The sequence below is a fragment of the Dermochelys coriacea genome, chromosome 15 (assembly GCF_009764565.3).
Source record: "Dermochelys coriacea isolate rDerCor1 chromosome 15, rDerCor1.pri.v4, whole genome shotgun sequence".
Classification (NCBI taxonomy): domain Eukaryota; kingdom Metazoa; phylum Chordata; order Testudines; family Dermochelyidae; genus Dermochelys; species Dermochelys coriacea.
In genome coordinates this window covers 13,157,535-13,176,089 of record NC_050082.1, presented here as the reverse complement: position 1 = coordinate 13,176,089, position 18,555 = coordinate 13,157,535, and the positions used below count along the sequence as shown (strand labels likewise).

The following is an 18,555-nucleotide window of genomic DNA, read 5'->3' as shown; positions in this document are numbered from 1 at the left end:
AAAAGGCTACAGCACCTAGCGCTACAGCAAAGAGCTGGGAATCAGGAGGGTCCTGAATTCAACCCCCTGAGATGCTCGCTCACTATAGGACAAGAGGCAAATCGACAGACCCCTTTGGACTACGGTCAACCCAACTGGATCTCCCTGAAAAGCAGATTCCCTCTTGCACTGAACTTTTTGTGGTCCCACCGTATGAACAGTGAGGGCCCTGCCCATCCTGGGTGTCTTCCAGCACACTGAAAAATATCTGCACCCTCTTCCCTTTGCAGGGACTGACCTACTGCAAGTGGCTGCTCATGAATTTGGTCACGTCCTGGGCCTACAGCACACTGCTGTCTCCAAGTCACTGATGTCTCCTTTCTACATCTTCCGCTACCCGCTGAGCCTGAGTGAGGATGACAAACAAGGCATCCAGTACCTCTATGGGAAACCAAAGACCGATCCAGTGCCAGCCCCGACACAGAAGGCAGAGCCAAACCCACCAGACATTGAAACAAATGAGATCACCAACGTGGAGGTGAGTGACCAGCAATGCTTGCATCAAAGCCACTATTACCAAGTACCCCCATTAGTACTAAGGCAACCCCAAACTTTTTTCTTGTAGAATCACCCCCTGATGAGGCTCTGGGGAAACCACAGCAAAGAAAAGAAGGAGAATAGGGGATTCCTTGGGAATCCCACTGCCCTGGGAGCTGGCTACACCAGGCCTGGGGTAGATGACAAGTGAAAGGGGTTTGATTGCACTTGAACCCCCTTCCATCTCCCAGCTTGGCACATGTTAGCATGATTGGCAGTTCCTGGTGAAGAGGAGTCAAAGATTTTCCTTGCAGGGGCAATGAAGGTCAAGGCAGGAGTGTGTTGGCGGAGCTGTGTAGGGGCCGCGAGGACTGCAATAGTAACAATATCTAGCTCCTCTACAGCACTTTTCACTGGTAGATCTCAAAGCACTGTGCAAAGATGATCAATGTCAGCAGAGGTGGGTAGCACCAAGCAGAATTGAGACGCACTGGCAAAGCTGCGTAGGGATGCTTGCCCAGCACCTGCGCATGCAACACCTAGCTGTAGCCAAGGCAGGTTACCTGTCACGTTAATAAACAAGTCGGTGTGTATATAGGCACAGAGCCCAGTTCACCCCAGGGCAAACCAACAGGCAATGCGCTAAGTCAAATTGCCTCCGACAGACAATGCAGTAAGTCAAATTCCTCCTCACTCCCAGGCTTCTTGATTCAAACACTTGTCTTGATCAGTGAAGCATGGGGAGGATTTAAATTTTAGTTGGGAAAGACCCTATTGTCTGCAGTGACTATCTACAGCCTCCTCGGGTGAGGCACCAGGCCAGGGCAGGGTGACCCGCTGAGTTTGACATGAGGGCAGGGTGCCCCTCAGAGCTCAGCACCTGACTGGCATACGGTATTCTCAGTCTGTGCAGCCTGATGCCTGTGACACGGATTTTGACGCCGTTTCCACCATCCGGGGGGAGCTGTTCTTTTTCAAGTCACACTACGTGTGGCGGCTCCGGAATGGGAAGCTGCAGGCTGGCTACCCGGCCCTGGCCTCTCGCCACTGGCAGGGAATTCCAAGCTCCGTCGACGCAGCCTTTGAGGACTCCCTAGGAAATATCTGGTTTTTCCAAGGTAAGCGAGAACAGAGATGGGATCGGAGGGCTAGAAAGGACAAACTCCTGTGGTGGGGTGGGGGACACAAAACCCAGTAGGTTCCAGGGCATGAAAATGTTCTTGGCAGCATCAAAAACCCACCCCCCCTAATATAAGGATCCCTTTGTTTGTTTTCCTCTCTCCTTAGTTTTAATATTTTAACAGATGTCGAGGTGGGAGAGGGGATAAACTTTCACTTTAGACAAAGCCAAATATCAAACTTTCCTTCTTTGGAACATGAGCACTTTGCTTCCAAGTCTCTGCCTAGTGGCTCTGGAAATGTGCCTGACTCACAGATGAGGAGTGAAGGTAACACTTACCGCCTATCCTTTGGGATGAAAATTGGTGAAGAGGAACAGGCCAGCTCTTCTTAAAGTGGCATTGTCCAGCTGGTAAATATTCTCACCTTGGTTACTTAGAGGCAAAAGAGTTTCCCGAATCTAGTGTATTGAACAGAGAGTTCCAATTGATTTTCCCACTATTTATGGGTATTTGTTTATTTCTGCATCTCATTCAGCTTGGACATTGAAATCAGAAGCCGGATTGACTGGTTTTACATTGGTGTAACTCCACTGACTTCCATGGAGCTATTCCTGATTTGCACCTGTCTAAGTGAGATCATATAAAAACCTTAGCTTGGTCAGGATTACTTTTTATAGCCAGTGGCCCCAGTTCTCTGGTCTGGCCAAGGAGTGCTTTAATGTAAGTTCTGAGCAAGGGCAAAGATGGCTCACACCTGCAGAGACTTCCATCATTGTCCCAACAGTCTGGAGTTCAGTCAGGTGCAGTGACGCCCTGGCATCCATCTGGGCATGATGGGACAATACTTCCTTCAGTGCAAGGACTCAAAATTGTGCAGTGCAATTTGTCAAACAAGCACAAACGTTTCAGGAATCTACATACCTAGGACTAGATTGCAGCGAGCCTGTGTGTGTGGCTGTGTGGAAAAGGAGAGGTGGTACTAGGAGCATTCCCCCCTCCCCAACCATGTAAGGGGCAAGCCACAGGTATGGTCATTGTGCTTCCAGCACACAAGCATCTGACATACACTAAAGGTAGTAAGGCCATGGCCTACCACCCAACTTCTGCACCAGCCATCAGAGGAAAGTTGGCGCAAGAAGGGAACGCAAGGTGCACCTTCAAAGTTCTAACTCTAGCGGGAATCCCTTGAGTCCCTGCAGCCATGGCAGAACATCTGCACACCTTATTCCCTCTTACAGTAGGGACTGAGGTTGCAAAAGCTGGCCCAGAGATTAAACAAAGCCCTGGCATTCCTAATGCCTCTGCCTGGAACCAGATATGCATTCTCTGGTAAATGCAGTGACTTTAAAAACCAGTGAAGACACCAAATTTGTTCCTTAGGATCTCTGGAACCCAAGAATAATAATTTACCCTCTTTCACCCGGATGAGCACTCACCGTTTTCTTTAACTCTCTTTCCAAGTCTAAATTACGTAGAGAAAATCCAGAAGCTGGTAGGATACTGTTGCCCAGTTTTGTGTGTGTGTGGTCTCTGCATCATTACTCAGTATATCACACAGACCATATCAAATGGGTCAGCATCCAGAATTATCCTACATCCTGCTAAAACTGGCAGGATTTTAACTAGAGCAGTGCTATGGAGTGTTGCATAAAGAAACCATTAAATGTCTAGGAGTAATCATGAAGATTGCAATTTTAATCTAAACTCAAAACATTATTTTGGTCTTTATTTTATTTTGACCATTTCTTGCTCGTTTATGCAGATCCCCCATTTAAACACACAGGCACACTTACGGATGTCAAGTATCAGAGGGGTAGCCATGTTAGTTACATACGTATGGATGTATTATTAATCATGTTTATTACGAGAGTGCCTAAGGGCCAGCCAAGAACGGGGCCCAGTTGTGTGAGGCACTGAACACGCACAGCGTAGAAGGTGGTTCTTGCACTGAACAGCTTACAGTTGGTCCTCCTTTCCTCCACCACAGCCTTAACACCACCATCTAGACAATCTCTCTTAGCAGTAGTTATAGCCAGAACTGGGTACATTGTTTTGTATTTCCACAACGCAGGCAGTGCCAGGAAGCTATAGTTTTTCAGTGAGTGACAAGGGAATAGGCAGAGTGAGGTTTTTAAAAGGAAAGCAATACTTTCTGCTGAAGGATTCCCAGCTACATCCAGTAGTTAAATAAACAAATTAAAAGAACCCTCTCAAGGACTCGTCATAATTTTAAATGTAATTTCCATTTTCCACACTTTACAATACTGCAATAAGTATAAACAGAAAATGGTTTTTCCCCACTGATTTGGTCTTTTTCCAATTAGCAAAAATAAAATTATTTTTGGCCTTCCTGTGTTTCTCTTTCTAGCAAAGTTTGACATTAACTGGGCTGCTTTGTTTGCTTGTTTAGGCACCAACATCACTGATGTCCCCACGGGGACAGCTCACTGTGGCGGGAGTTTGAAGCACCTGCTTGTTATATGTGGTCCCCCAGAAATGGATCTTTAATTTCAGTCATTACAATACCGTTTGGTTTAGATCTACATTTTCAAATAATGTGCATGCAGCTGCAAGTTAGTTTGCCTGTGCAATTACAGCAGTTGCATATTCAGTTATCATAATGGATCGTGCAAATGACCAGTTTCATATCTGTCATTTGTATATGCCAAAACAGTAGCTAGTGTGCACACTGTAGGTGTATAATTGCACAGACATTTTTGCACATGCAGTTGCATATCTAGTTCTCTCTCTATTTAAGGCTTAGACTTCAAGAGCATGTCACTCACACCTCAGTATGCACAGACTCTCCGTGCACAGACCTTACCCCTCACTTAATTCTCCCCCCCACATCAAAGGAGGTCCATTTTTCTTCTTCCCTCTCCCCACATGGTAGCCTCAGGCTCTTGGGCAGGGAGAATAAAACAGACGCAAGGTGTGGATGAGATGGGGATTATGCTTGGCAATGTTGCTTCACAGATTTCCACACACCCCTTCCCCGCATGTTGTCTTCCTTTAGATTAAAAATGAAACAGACTCATAAATGTCATGGTGGTAAAAGGGTTCAGACCTCCCTTAGCGCATTCAGAGCAAAATTCAAACCCCATTCTTTTGTATCAGCGTACCCACAATAACTACTTTAAAAAAACTAACCCGCTCTTTGCTGTATATGTGCACTCCCACACTAGTGATGGGCACCATATAACAAGCTAGACAGACTGCTTGACTGCCCTAGAAAATGAAGCCATCTATTCATTCAAGGAACAGATACAGCAAAGGCAGACTTTCTCCCTGGCATCAGCCTTGCTTAGAGGTGAAATGAGAGTTTATTCTCCCCTGTCCATTTGATGCATGGCGTCTCAATGGTCATCAGCAAGGGTGCCAGTTGTGCTAGTGGTTATTTTTTTGTCATGGACACCTGTCCATTGGGACTGGCCTGAAATTTCAGGTCATTTCACACAGGTCGCCATACGGTCATTAGACAGTAAACAGCTTGTGGTCACTCCTGTCATTCTATATTCTTTTGCCTCATCATCAGGCTCTCAGTACTGGATTTATGATGGCGAGAGACGTGTGTCTGGCCCTGCTTCTATCTCGGAGCTGGGCCTATCTGCTTCTCCTGTCCAGGCAGCTTTGATGTGGGGGACAGAGACGAACAAGATTTACTTCTTCAAGGGAGGCAGTTACTGGCGCTTCAACCCTAGCACCCGCCAGGTGGAGACCATCTACCCCCGCAGGATGGCCGACTGGCGTGGCATCCCCCAGGAAATTGATGCTGCTTTCCAGGATGAGTTTGGTGAGTGCAGATCGGAATAGAGGCCTGTTCTTGTGTGGGCTTTCTTGGTTATTCTTGCATCTCAGGTGCGAAGGGAATCAGCAGGATTTGGACATTTATTTTAATCTGGACTATTAATAGTGAAGCACTTTTGCAAATTTTCATCCCTAAGAAAAATATAATACATGTATATAACAATTTGTACAGAGATCATGCAGTTAAGCTTGCAATGGGTGTGTAACAGGTATTTATCATCCATTCTGTAGAAGATCATGTGATTAAACAATTAAAACCCCAATAGTACCATTATCCCCTAAAAGGAAATACATGTAGGACATTGCAGATGCTTTTTTTTTTTTTTAAGGGGAGAGATGGAGAAACTCCCCAAATCTCTACTAATAGGAGAATGGCACAAGGAAACCTGCTCCTGTTTCACCCTCAAGGAAGAAAATGATGCACAGGTGCCAGAACTACAGACAACATTTCACTGCTTATAATGGTGTTGGGAATATAAAAGACATTCTACCATTCCCCCAGTTAGGGCTCCTTGCTGAAAATGGCACAGTGACACTACACGGCCTCATCATCCAGTGATACATCGAGAACACTTGACAACAGATGTATCAACCCTAATGCCCTCCCCTTCCAAGGGATTCCTTTAGAAATGTTGTGCATTAATGTAGGCAATCCTTACAGGTTGGGGGACTCTATCCTGGGAAGCAGTGACTCTGAAAGTTTGAGGGGTCATGGTGAGTAATCAGCTGAACATGAGCTCCCAGTGTAATGCTGTGGCCAAAAGAGCTAATGCCATCCTGGAATGCATAAACGGGAATCTCGAGGAGTAGAGAGGTTATTTTACCTCTGTATTTGGCACCAATGCGACTGCTGCTAGAATACTGTGCCCAGTTCTGATGCCCACAGATCAAGAAGGGTGTTGATAAATTGGAGAGGGCTCAGAGAAGAGTCACGAGAATGATTAAAGGATTAGAAAACCTACCTTATAGCAATAGACTCAAGCAGCTAAATCGATTTAGCTTAACAAAGAGAAGGTGAAGGCCATGAGACTTGATTAGCCTATACAGAGAACAAATATTTAATGAGTTCTTCAGTCTAGCAGAGAAAGGTATAACACTAATCAGTGGCTGAAAGTGGAAGCTTGACAAATTTAGACTGGTAATAAGGCATTAATTTTTAATGGTGGGAAAAATTAACCATTAGATCAATTTACCAAGGTCTGTGGTAGATTCTCCATCACTGACAATTTTTGTAGCAAGACTGGATGTTTTTCTAAAAGATATCCTATAGGAATTTAGGGAAGTTCTATGGCCTGTGTTTTACAGGAGATCAGACAAGATGATCACAATGGTACCTTCTGGCCTTGGAATCTATGAAAATCTATGACATAAATCCCAAAGAAATCTCTTGGTAGTAATAGACTCCTTTCAGCCATAGCCTACACCTATTCCATCAATTCCTTGCTGTACTGATAAAGGGCCTCATTCTGACCCCTCTACTCTCACTGACCTTTCCACAACCATGCCAATTGCTGAGTCACAAAGCTGCATGTAGAGGACATGATCCTTGCAGCATCTCCAGCTTCCTCCTCATTCTTCTTTGCTAGTTAGCGAACCATCCTTCATCGTGGGTCTTTGCCACCGCTTTGCCCACCGGCAAATTGAGCATGAAGTCCACTATGGGATATAAACACAAGGAGTAATAATACTAGAAAATGAAGAGTCCCGTAAATCACATCTGCTCTGACTCCTTTGACACTTGTCTCTGTCTCCTCCACAGGTTTTGCCTATTTCTTGAAAGGCCGGTTTTACTGGAAGTTCGACCCAGTGCAGGTGAAAGTGCTAGAGGGTTACCCACGCCAGATCAGCCATGACTTCTTCAGCTGTGCACCCTCCTCCAATTTCTTCAGATGAAGAGATGGGTGCTGTCGTCCTCCAGATTCCCCTCCCATCTCCCCATGTCTCCACCTGTCACTTTGAAAGATGTCATGCTCTCAGAGAGAGAAATCTCATATGCATTCTTGGCCTCTTGCTATGCCCATCACCTGACACAATGGACTGTACAAATGGCTTGAGGAGACTTGTGACTGCCCGTTTTCAGATTCCAGGGGCCCCCAATCACAGCTTGGTGTTGGAAATAAGGATGCAGCCTGACTGCTGTTGAGTGGCTACTTTAGCACTTCCAGCACTTAGATCCTAGAGGCCAGCCTGGAATGGGTCATGCTTCCAAAGTTATCTGCGCCCCATCCACTTAGAAAATGGATCCCACTGGTATTCCCCATGTTAACATTGCCCACAGCACAGCCACTATTGCTGTTCCTGACATCAGCACTGTTGAGAATGGATTCCACTGAGGCCAACTTTCCTAACATTGAAAGGGGAGTTTTAACTGTTCCCAAATTCAGATTCAAGACGTGCCCAGGGCTTGCTGGGGCTGCTTCACCATGGTAATAAGGTGAGTTTGGACCCTGCATTTCAGCATCTTGTCCCAGGTCTATTGATATTTCTGTTTTTGTTTTGTATTGTCACTAATATTCAAAATAATTTTATATTGATTTGTAAAAGTATTCTGTTTGGGTTTTTTAAAGGTGCTAGGTTTCAGTGCTGGACACTGCCCTATATCTCCATATATTGTTACTAACTCTGGGATCTCACAGGACACTAGCTCATCAGAATACTGGCCAGGTGTCTACAACTTTACCAGAATTTTAGGTTAAGTCTATCCAAATTCAAAACCAGTGTTTGTGCCTTGTTTCACTTCTTTATTCTCTTCCTATTGCTGAAAATCAGTACACAAAAGAGGGTCATGCATTTTTTCTTATCTATTCCTCACGCATCTACCTTCCCATCTTTCACCTCCTTCCCCATATCTCCAATTGAGCAAAAATGTATCTGCTTCCAGATATCATTGTTTTTGCTGCATAGCAAAACTTTATGTATTGTAACAATCCTGGTTAGCAAAATAAACCTAGGGTGGCCCTTTCTGATTGCCCAAGAAAGGGAGGTCAAGGGAGGGTAGCAACTTACTCAGTTATCCTTACTATTTATCAGCTTTCCTTCAGACCGAGTTAGCAGAGGCAAAGTGGGATTTAAACCGACCCACAGCAAATAAAGAGATATGGCTCAGTGGCCTTTATCATCCTTAGGCCTGCATGTTCTCTCTAAGCATTAAAGCTTTACCTCATTCAAATTTCGGGTCTAGGTTTTTTACTTCTTCTCAGTGTTTGTTTTACAACCATTCTTCTCAAAGCAAGTATGTAAATGTTGTACAATGTGTAATAAAACCTTTTTATATATACTGTGTGTGTGTGTATATATATATATACTGTGCTCTATTAATAAATGTGATCTTTTTTTCTATGCCCTGTTTAGTCTGAATTTCTTTTAACAGTTTTCAACCACAATTTTAAAACAGATCCCACCTACAGACCCTTATCTTGAGCACTGTCTATGCTGTAAGTACAAGGGTGTTGTTTGTAATCCGTTTGTGACCTGGTCACCAGACCCAGTTGCAACAAGTATAGATGAGTTTGGGTCATGCTATCATTATTGAACTTTTATATTTCAGTGGTACTTAGAGGTCTAGATCAAAACTAGGGCTGTGAGAAACATTCCCTTCTCAAGAATAAGAAAAGGAAAACTATAGAAAAAGTAAAGATCATTTTCCCTCAGGAAGTATAGGAAGCACAGGAAGTAGTAACTAGTTACAAAATGGCTACTTTAGGGCTGCAGCTGCTTGACTCTGCAGTATTTAAAGGGACAGACACAGAAAGGCATGCTGGGGGAAAAAGTTCATATAAGAGGGCAGCATTGCATTTGGGAAAGTAGGTAAGGCTCAATAGTGGTAAGGAAGGGCTGTGTGTTGCTCATGTCTTGCAAGTGAGTCCTATGTAAAGGCATAGCCTCTGCCTTGAAGAGGTTGCCATTTAAGAAGACAAGTATGTAAGAAAGGGGTGGGGAATGCATTAGAATACATACAATGTTCATGTACAATAGCAATATAAATGTTTAAAAATATCAATAGTATAACTAGTTAACCTATCTACCCTTCAGTCCACTGGTCACTGATTGTAAAAATGAGTCTTGAAAAAGAGAGTCAGTAGCCTTATGGATTTAGTGCCTTGTGTATAGCATAAAAGGAGGGGAGATGTTTGAGAAGCTCATAAACTGGTAGTTAAAATGGATATTATGACAGAGGAAGAGCTAGAGGCTGAGATTAAGGTGGGAGCAGAGTTGTGAAGGCTCTTGAAGATGAGAATAAGACTCCTGAACTTGGTTTGGTGCTATAAAGGGAATTGGAATTCAAAGAGGGAGGTGATAGGGTCAGAGTAACAGGTAACAAAAATAATCTGGACAGCTGTGTTTTGAATGAACTATAGAGGATTACGTGGTTGTCAGGGAGTTGTAGAGAAGGCAACAGGAGAGAAGACGAGAAATGCAGAGAAGCTGACTGAGTTTAGCTTTCTGAATAGAATTAAAGGTCAAACATTATGGAAGAAGCAGCTGCAAACATGACATAGATTGGGTGTGGATGGAGGGGGAGAGAAAGTAGAGGAAGACTCCCAGGTTGACTTGTATGACTGGGAAGATGGTGTTGCATTAATACTTTGAAGGAAGATATGGAATAAGGGGTCCAAACTGGAGAGAGAAGCTGAGATATGGGACTGGACAAAGGGAGATACCTCTGCAGTAGAGAGGTAGAGCTGAGTCATCTATGCAAAGATGGTGGTTGAAGTTGTGTGAGCAAATGAGATTGCCCATAGAAAGGGTATAGAAGGAGAAAAGGAGTACTTGTGGCACCTTAGAGACTAACAAATTTATTTGAGCATAAGCTTTTGTGAGCTACAGCTCACTTCTTTGGATGCAGTGTCAAGGCTGGAGCTCTGTGGAACCCCTACAGAAAAGAGGACCTACCATTGAATGTACCTGAAGGACAGCTAAAGAGGTAACAGCTTTCTTCACAACATAGCCATGTTTGCATATCTACACCTACTATGGGGCATACCCAGGGTGGTATCTGTGAAAGTCTAAGCAGATATCCCTCAGAAGGAAACAGTGTGCCTGGAGAAGGTGAACACAGCTGCATGTGAGGTAGGGCTGTCTGGGATATATAGCTGTACAGGGAGCTGGGAAGACTGTTGGCTAATCTCCTATTATGCAAATCCTCTCTATATGGTAAAGTAAGCATCTCTAGGAAGACAAGAATGTCTCTGCCTATACCCAAAAAAAAGAGTACTTGTGGCACCTTAGAGACTTAACACATTTATTTGAGCATAAGCTTTCATGAGCTACAGCTCACTTCATTGGATGCATTCACTGAATGAAGTGAGCTGTAGCTCACGAAAGCTTATGCTCAAATAAATGTTAGTGTCTAAGGTGCCACAAGTCCTCCTTTCTTTTTTGCGAATACAGACTAACACGGCTGCTCCTCTGAACCCGGCCTATATTGCTAGCTAGGCCACTTCTGCCTCGATGCCAGGATCACTCAGCATGGCGGGTGGACATAAATCACGCTTATAGCCAACAATGCTACAAAGCGGCAACAACCCCACAGCCAGCGCATCAAGGGGGGTTTTTACACTAACACCATGCCAATGCTAGGGCTCAGCCCTTCCTTGAGCGAGGCCTGGGGCAAGAGAGAAGGGGCTGGAAGCAGCTTCCGCTACATACGGAGTTTACAGTTTGGTTCAAGGCTCTCGGCTCCCCCCCTCTACACACACTGTTCCAGCACCTGTGGGGATCTGCTGCCCCTGCTCCCCAATGTGTTACTCCCCTGCTGCCAGCAGGGTCAGGGCAGGACCAAAGGCGGCTGCAGGGCTCGCCGGGGCGGGGGTGGACCCGCCCCCATCCCCCAACGGGGGCAGGCTCAGCAAGGAGTCGGAGCCATTCACATGCGGCGGCAGATCAGCCACTTAGCTAATAGGGCCTGTACCTGGGGGGGCTGGAAAAAATAGGCCCCGCCCGGCAGAAGGGGGGGCAGGGGGAACCGCAGCAGAAGGGGGGGAGCCCCCCCTTTGCTCTGGCCCAGGCCCCCCAAAACCATAATGCGGCTCTGCTCAGGGGGCAAGTCCTGCCACGCTGCCCTGGCTCCGGGCGTGTAACTAACAGCGGCCGAGGAGGGGAGGCCGAGGGCCAACCCCACCCCCTGCAGCCGGCGCCCCCCCAGGCCATAGAGCCGGCCACAAAACGCCCCTTCCTCCAGAGCCAGGCTCGGGGGGGCCCCGGACCCAGCGCGCACGTGCCGCTGGCGCCCCGTCACGGGGTCGAGAGGGGGAGGGGTGATGACGCGGAGGCGGCTCCTTTAAGGCCGCGCCCACGCCGGGCGGGGGCTCCCCGAGCCGCGGTTTCGGCGCATGCGCATTGACCGTGCGGAGTAGGCCGCAGCCGCCCCCCTCCCCCCCGCTTGCTTCCCGTCCGCGCCCGGCGCCCCCCGGCCCTGCGCCCGCCGCCGCGATGATGATGATGGCGCTGAGCAAACCTTCGGGCAGAAGCCGTCAAGTTCCAGCTGGAGGAGGACGGCGAGTTCTACATGATCGGGTCCGAGGTACCGGCCCGCCCGGGGGCAGGCGGCGGGACAATGGCCCGGCCGGGCCTCGCTCTGCTGTGGGAACCCCCGGCGCGGGGGCGCGGCCTGGGGGGGGCTGGGCCTGAGGGGAGCATGGGGGGGAGGTGGAGGGGGGAGTGTCGCGGGGGGCCTGCATGGGGGGGGTATCGCGTGGCGCCTGACTGGGGCGTGGGGTTGCGGGGGGAGGTGGTAGGAGGAATCGGTCTGGCGGGGGCGGTTTGGCGGGGGAGGGGGGCTGGATAGGAGGAATCTGGCTTATGGGGGGGGTGGGGAGTCTGGGGGGGCTGCGGGGGGTCTGCCCGGGATGGAGGTGGACTGGTAGGAGGAATCGGGCTGGCAGGGGAGGTGGGGAGTCTGGCAGGGGGGTGCATGGGGGTCTGACTGGGAGAGGAGGGGGGCTGGGGAGAGGAACTGGGGCTGGTGGGGGAGGTGGGGGGGCTGGGGAGGAGGAATCAGGCTGCAGGGGAGGTGGGGAGTCTGGCAGGGGGGAGGAGGGGGGCTGGGGAGGAGGAATTGGGCTGGCGGGGAGGGGGCGGGGAGGTGTTGCGTGGGACCTGACCTGGTAGCAATGGGCTACCGAAAGTGGGAGGCTGGGAGCAGGAGGATCCATCCTGGGGCGAAGGGGCTCTGGCTGAGACAAGCTCTCCCATACTGTGGCGAGCCCCAGGAGCAGGGGAGAGGCAGCCCTAGTAGTGGCACAATGCTCCCAAATCTCTGCTTGGAGCTGGGGCTGATCCAGTAGGCTGAAGTAGCTGTTGTTTTCTCCAGATGCTGTCCAAATCTCTTTATATCCAGGAGGGGCCACTGCAGTTGTTGCCCCTCCTCACGGCAGCCTGGTTCATACCCCCTTATAACAGGGGGCATCTTCAACACCCACAAGGTCCGGTATTGTGCTTCCAGCACCTGAGCTGTGCTGGTTGTGAAGCTCTGGCCGGTGATGTTTATAGCTAGGAGAAGACTTTAGGAGTCTTCAGTTGGCATGGTTGAGGGAGAGTGACAGCATGAGTGGAGAGCAGGATCTGAGTAGTGGTTTTCAGTGAGACTGGTCATATACCAAGTTAAGCATGTTTAAGTGTTTGCCACATTGGGGCCTAAGGACTCAACCAAAATCAGGAACTTGTTTCTGTGTTCTCCAAGTCCTAACTGCCTAAGCATCATCGCACTTCTTAATGACATGATATATTGTGGATATCTAAACATTTTATTTAGAAAGATCCTGAATGTCCAAAACAGCCATATGATTAATTTAATTGAAATGATAATTTTAGGTCCAGGCTTGGTGACCATAAGGAAAATCCAGTTAATGCTCCTACAGGTACTCAATGACTCCCTTGGGCTTTTAGCATAGAGGAGTAACAATTTGCAGAAGCAGTGCTTCTGTCAGTCACAGATGTTGCACGACCTCCATGAATTGACTCATTTGAGGCAAGAATCTTTGATTGGCTCAACTGCGTTCGAGATCTGGTTATACCTTTAAAACAGAAAAACAAGTATTTCAGCCCCATTTGATGGGGGAGAGGAGTCTTGAGTAACTTAAATTTCCAGATGCATATTTTTAGCAATGACAAGGCCCCAACCAATGGTACTTCTGAAAGAACTGGGAAGGTTGTAAAGTAACAAAGCAGAGGTGTTACTCTGCAGTTCTCTAACCATCAAAATCGCAACCTCAATGGTGTAGAAGGAAAATACCCTCATTATCTCTTAGCCACCAGCTAATTTTCTAACCCTATTTACTGATAAACATCAAATAACAAAAATAGTAAGAAACCAGAAGCTAGAGTTAGAACCAAACTGGGTGTTTTCTAATATAGAAGAAAACCCCATTGTATGACACTCTGCAGGCTGCTGGTATGTTATTGCCATAAATGTTAGTTTCATAGTCTAGAAATAGCCTCATTAAGTGCTTAGATAAAATAACACAGGTGTGGACATTATGCCAGGAAGAATGAAACTGCTTTACAGATGTTGACTGAATTTTAAAAGGGATTATTGGCAAGTGAGTCATGAATTGATTTGTGTTTGAACTCTGCATGTTCCTCGGAGCATTTAAAACACAAAATACAAACCAGGTCTTAGGTTACTAGGTTCTGCACAAAGAAGAATGTTGGAAACAGAAAAGGTTCAATATAAAAGATGGTAGTGGGGGAATAATATCAAAACATACTATACAAACCTACAGTGGGAGAAAGGGGTAATTCCAGCTGGAGTAAGACTAGGAAAGGTTAGATTATGAAATTATATAAAAACTACTGGTGGTTTTATTAAATTGGAGGATTGTTAAGATGGGGTTCTTTCTCACCAGGCTGGTAAAAGAAATGTTGGTTAATATAAGTTTTATTTTCTGTATTGCTACAAAAGTCTTGGTGTTATCTAAGAAAGTGTTCTGTTGCTGAAAGAATCATCATTGGGTGCCCCACTTCACCAGCACAAAGGAATCAGTATGCCTCAGATTCCTGCTGGAAACACCTTCCATTTGAGCTGCATCCCTTAAAACAAATCTCCTTTTTGCTTGTAGGTGGGGAACTACCTACGTATGTTTCGTGGCTCCCTATACAAAAGGTATCCCTCCCTCTGGAGGCGACTAGCCACAGTAGAAGAGAGGAAGAAAATAGTTGCATCTTCGCATGGTAAGAAAATTGATAAATATTCCTGATGTTTTAAGTCTGAAAGGATAGTTTTTAAAAAATGAAGTAAGTACATTCTTAAAAATACCCATAAACTATGATTTTTCATTGAACCAGTTACATGTGTTGAATTGCAAAAAATTTATACATTTCTAAATTAATCCCATACAATTTCATTTGGCACAAGAGGCTTCTAGTGTGTGTGTCTGTGTGTGTGTATGTATATATATACACACACACACAACCTTTTTGTGATGTTGCAATTTTTTTTTTTTTTTTTTTTGCTTGAAAAGAGGAGTTTTGTCTGACCTTGGTTGTCTCTCGGGCGATAGAAAGAAAGAGATTCCAGAACTGGTATTCAATAGTTGTATCAATAGAAACGGAAGAGAGTAAGAATCTTGTTATCTTAATAGAAGTCTCCTTGGCAAGAGAAGCAAGTAATGAAACAATTTCCTTTTAAAAGATAACCTTACAAGCTACAGGGCTGGAGCACAACCAACCTGACATGTTACAGATTTATGTCTACTTCTCCTCTGAGTTTTCTGCTGACTTGTTGCTTTTTATTTTTTCAACAGAGTCTCAGCGGAGTCACAGCCCCAGAAGATGTAAGTCCTCAGCTTACATTGTTCTTACCTTTTGGTGGAGAAAGAATCCCTCTTGTGTCCCCTGCTGCTATGAAATATGTGTATTCAGATGTTTAATTCTAACTGGGGTCTGCCCCTTCCACTCTCCCAATTTTTGTTCTTACAGTAAAAAGAAAATGAATACTTGTGGCACCTTAGAGACTAACAAATTTATTTGAGCATAAGCTTTGGTGAGCTGCAGCTCTCTTCATCGGATGCATTCAAGCTTATGCTCAAATACCTTTGTTAGTCTCTAAGGTGCCACAAGTACTCCTTTTCTTTTTGCGAACACAGACTAACACGGCTGCTACTCTGAAACCTGCCTTTATTAATGTTTTTGATAGGTCTGTTGAGCGACTCAGTTCTGTGGTTAACCTTTGTCACCACTTTCTGACACACACCATTCCAGACCTTTATGCATCACAGGGTTCATTAGTTTCTGGGATATTCCTCCCATGCTGAAGCAGGTACCCGACTGTGTCACTCCGGATGGCTCCAAGTGCACATCAGAGCTTACAGCCGAGATGGCACTTACAGATGTCTGTGGCACAGGGAAAGAAAGTAGAGTGCTATTGTTTTTCTGCCTGCTCAGCCCTTTTTCATTCTGAGTCAGGGTCTTGGCTCTAGAAATGTCTCTGCGTTGTTGGTGAGTTATGGTCCCGAGTCCCAGAAAAGCAGGTTAGTAGGATTACTTGTGTCTAGTGGGAATTCCTGGCCAGAAGTCATATTTTTAATAGACTGCACCTTAGATGTAGCTCTGACACTTATTTTAATGAGGACCTGGGGATTTCTATGTGCTGGGGGTTTTTTTTTTGTTTTGTTTTTTTTTTTTCTCTTTCTTTCAGGAATGCTAAGCTTTCTTCTTTACTAAAATAACCTGGAGCTCTTCCTTTTGTCCTTCAAAAAAAAAACCTGCTGGATGCTTTAAATAATGGATCGTAGTCTTCTGCTCTGGAAGCGCTGGGTTCATGTGTATTTGGTAAAAGCCTCAGTCTGTTTTCTGTGGACTCTTGTCCACGTTATGGAGCCATAGCCCAGTTCTTGGTCTGCTCATGATGTGCAGCACTGCCTCGCAGAGTTATAGAGTTGATTATCACTGAGGTACATTGGTAGGGATGTATGATGGGAACTATCACAGTTCCTGCCCACAGCACAACAAGCCCCTTCTTTCTTTGTAGCAGAGTCTTTACATAAGCAGTTATTTTAGCACAGGCAGTTTTGCTGTCATTTGTAAATGGTGCCATGCTGTACCATCACTAACCAGCCCTTCAAAGCTTTCACTTTGGGTCTTATTTTCTGGGTCTTATTTCTCCATTTCACATCATAGGGGGGTTGCAGTGTCTTCCCTGTGGTATATTTTAATAAGACCTACTGTGACATTTTGGGGATCACCCAGACCAGGAAGGGATTCTGTCAGCACCTGCCCTGCAACCTTGGGTGCCTTAATACTCTGCTGCTATGGCTCAGGGTACATCTATACTACAGAGAAAAAACTATGACATGGTGTCTCGGAGCCCAGATCACTTGACCAGCTGCGGAGCTAAAAACTCCCCCTTGCTGGGTTTCAGAGCCTGGGCTTTAGTCTGAACTCAAACTCCTATGCTGCTATTTTTAGCCCTGCAGCCTCGGCGCTGGGAGCCAAAGTCAATTGACCCGGGCTCTGAAACCATTGCTGCAGGTTTTTCTTTGCAGTGTAGACCATCACCTCAGACCCCTAACCCCAGTATCCACCCTACAATCATCAAGGTCTTGCCCTGACTTCCACCATCCTAGTTATTCCTTGCAGGGTGACCTCTGCAGCTTTCTGGGCCTGAGTCTTCCCAAATCCATCTACCCCAGGTTCTTAACTACCAGACTCTTGGACTCTTCCCCTCTGGTTTGATGCCCCTGACTAAGTGATGCATGCTCCCCGGTTATCAGTTCATTGTGTGGAGAATGTCCCCCAATGTTTGCACTAGAGACCTTTTGGGGGTACAAATAAAAGGTTTGAATTTAAAAAAAAAAAATAGCAAGGAAAAGCAAACACAAGTTGCATAGAAAATAAACATAAAGGTGCAATTTTAGGTTTACACTTCTATATTAGCTAAATTCCCATTTCTAATACAGGTTACCTGTTGCCTCTGACTAGTTCCTCAATGTGCCCTCTGGCCTAGAAAGGAGCCAGTGTTTCACCCACAGGACCCTGCTTCGATTCTGGCCCTCAGTTTTTGGTTGCTTTTTACTTACTCTCTTTCTTTTTAAGCGTTTGCAAGGTTATTTTCCTTTCAGGGCTTGTCTACACATAAAATGCTGCTTCAGTGAGGACACTACTTACGCCAACGGAAAAGATTCTAGCGACCTAAGAGGTAGTAGCTAGGTTGATGGGAGAATTCTCTCATCAACCTAGCACTGTCTAAACCAGAGGTTAGGATGGTTTAACTGCATTGCTCGTATGGATTTTTCACACCTCTGAATGACTTAGTTATCCCAACGTAATTTTCTAGTGTAGACTAGGCCTCAGACTGGTGATTCATGGTTGCCCAGATCAAGGGAATCTCCCTCCTTAGTTTTCCAAGACTGGGGTTTTTTTTCCATTTTAGTGTCTTTCCACTAACTTTAATAGTCCACCGTTGTCACTTCCGGGGTTGTACAAGAGTAGTTGCTTGGACATAGTCTCATCTGGTTAAGGAGGCAGCTCCTCCCTGCCTGATTAACGAACTTCCTGTTGTGAGGTGGAGCTGAATGTTGTAGCACAAATGATGAGTACACTTTTGTATCTGCAAATACATATGTTTACAGACTGGCTATGAATCTATCCTCAAATTACCATCAAGGTCAGAACCTTACAGGCTTTCATAAAAGACCTGACTTGAATATAAAAATATGACAGTAACATATATAAACCATGTGATTCAGTTGTGTATTCTTTGGGGTTCAAGCCCCCTGTTCTCCCCTTGGGGGGACTTGGCCTGATTGTCACACTACCAAAGAAAATCAAACTTGCCTCACTGGCTGAACTGGCCCCAGAACTAGAATTGTTATTCTTTGTGAGCAAGGATCATCTTTATGTTGTACAGCGCCTAGCCACAATGGGGCTGGGGCCTGTTGGTGGTGCTTGTGGGCAGAAGTGGACCAGCAGAATTCACAACTCCCTGTGCACTGAGTGCTCCAATGACAGGTCAAACTCTGATAAAATGAAGTGCTTTAAAGGGACAAGATGAAGGAATCCAAGCTACTCGGTTTTTTAGAGGCTCTCAGTAGATGTTAACATTGCCTATCCCCAGCAGCAGAATCATTAATTAGTACCATGATTGACAATATTTCAAAGGCTAACCAGTTAC

General features: G+C 45.9%; 2 protein-coding genes and 1 long non-coding RNA gene across 4 annotated transcripts in view; 2 read left to right on the top strand and 1 right to left on the bottom strand.

Annotated features, from left to right (window-relative positions):
- The window catches only part of MMP11 (matrix metallopeptidase 11), a 34,261-nt gene extending 25,478 nt beyond the window's left edge, over window positions 1-8,783 (top strand). The window contains exons 5-8 of one of the 2 annotated variants that reach the window (XM_038374061.2): window positions 270-517; window positions 1,421-1,634; window positions 5,173-5,430; window positions 7,204-8,783. In XM_038374061.2, coding sequence (XP_038229989.1) covers window positions 270-517; window positions 1,421-1,634; window positions 5,173-5,430; window positions 7,204-7,337 — 854 coding nt within the window. In that variant the 3' untranslated portion in view covers window positions 7,338-8,783. Of the gene's footprint in view, window positions 1-269; window positions 518-1,420; window positions 1,635-1,857; window positions 3,355-5,172; window positions 5,431-7,203 lie in introns of those variants that run through there. The other variant, XM_043498441.1, reaches the window with a different exon arrangement.
- On the bottom strand, window positions 5,426-7,209 carry LOC119843982. Its single transcript, XR_005289111.2, has 3 exons — window positions 6,934-7,209; window positions 6,407-6,483; window positions 5,426-5,576 (listed from the first exon to the last, which is right to left on the bottom strand). It is a non-coding gene; the product is annotated as an uncharacterized LOC119843982 (long non-coding RNA).
- Window positions 8,784-11,861: 3,078 nt separating the features above from the next.
- Window positions 11,862-18,555, top strand: part of SMARCB1 (SWI/SNF related, matrix associated, actin dependent regulator of chromatin, subfamily b, member 1) — a 19,911-nt gene continuing 13,217 nt past the window's right edge. Inside the window, 4 exon segments of the mRNA XM_038372797.2 lie at window positions 11,862-11,914; window positions 11,916-11,967; window positions 14,504-14,615; window positions 15,188-15,217. Of these exon segments, the coding sequence (XP_038228725.1) occupies window positions 11,877-11,914; window positions 11,916-11,967; window positions 14,504-14,615; window positions 15,188-15,217 (232 nt within the window). The 5' untranslated portion in view covers window positions 11,862-11,876.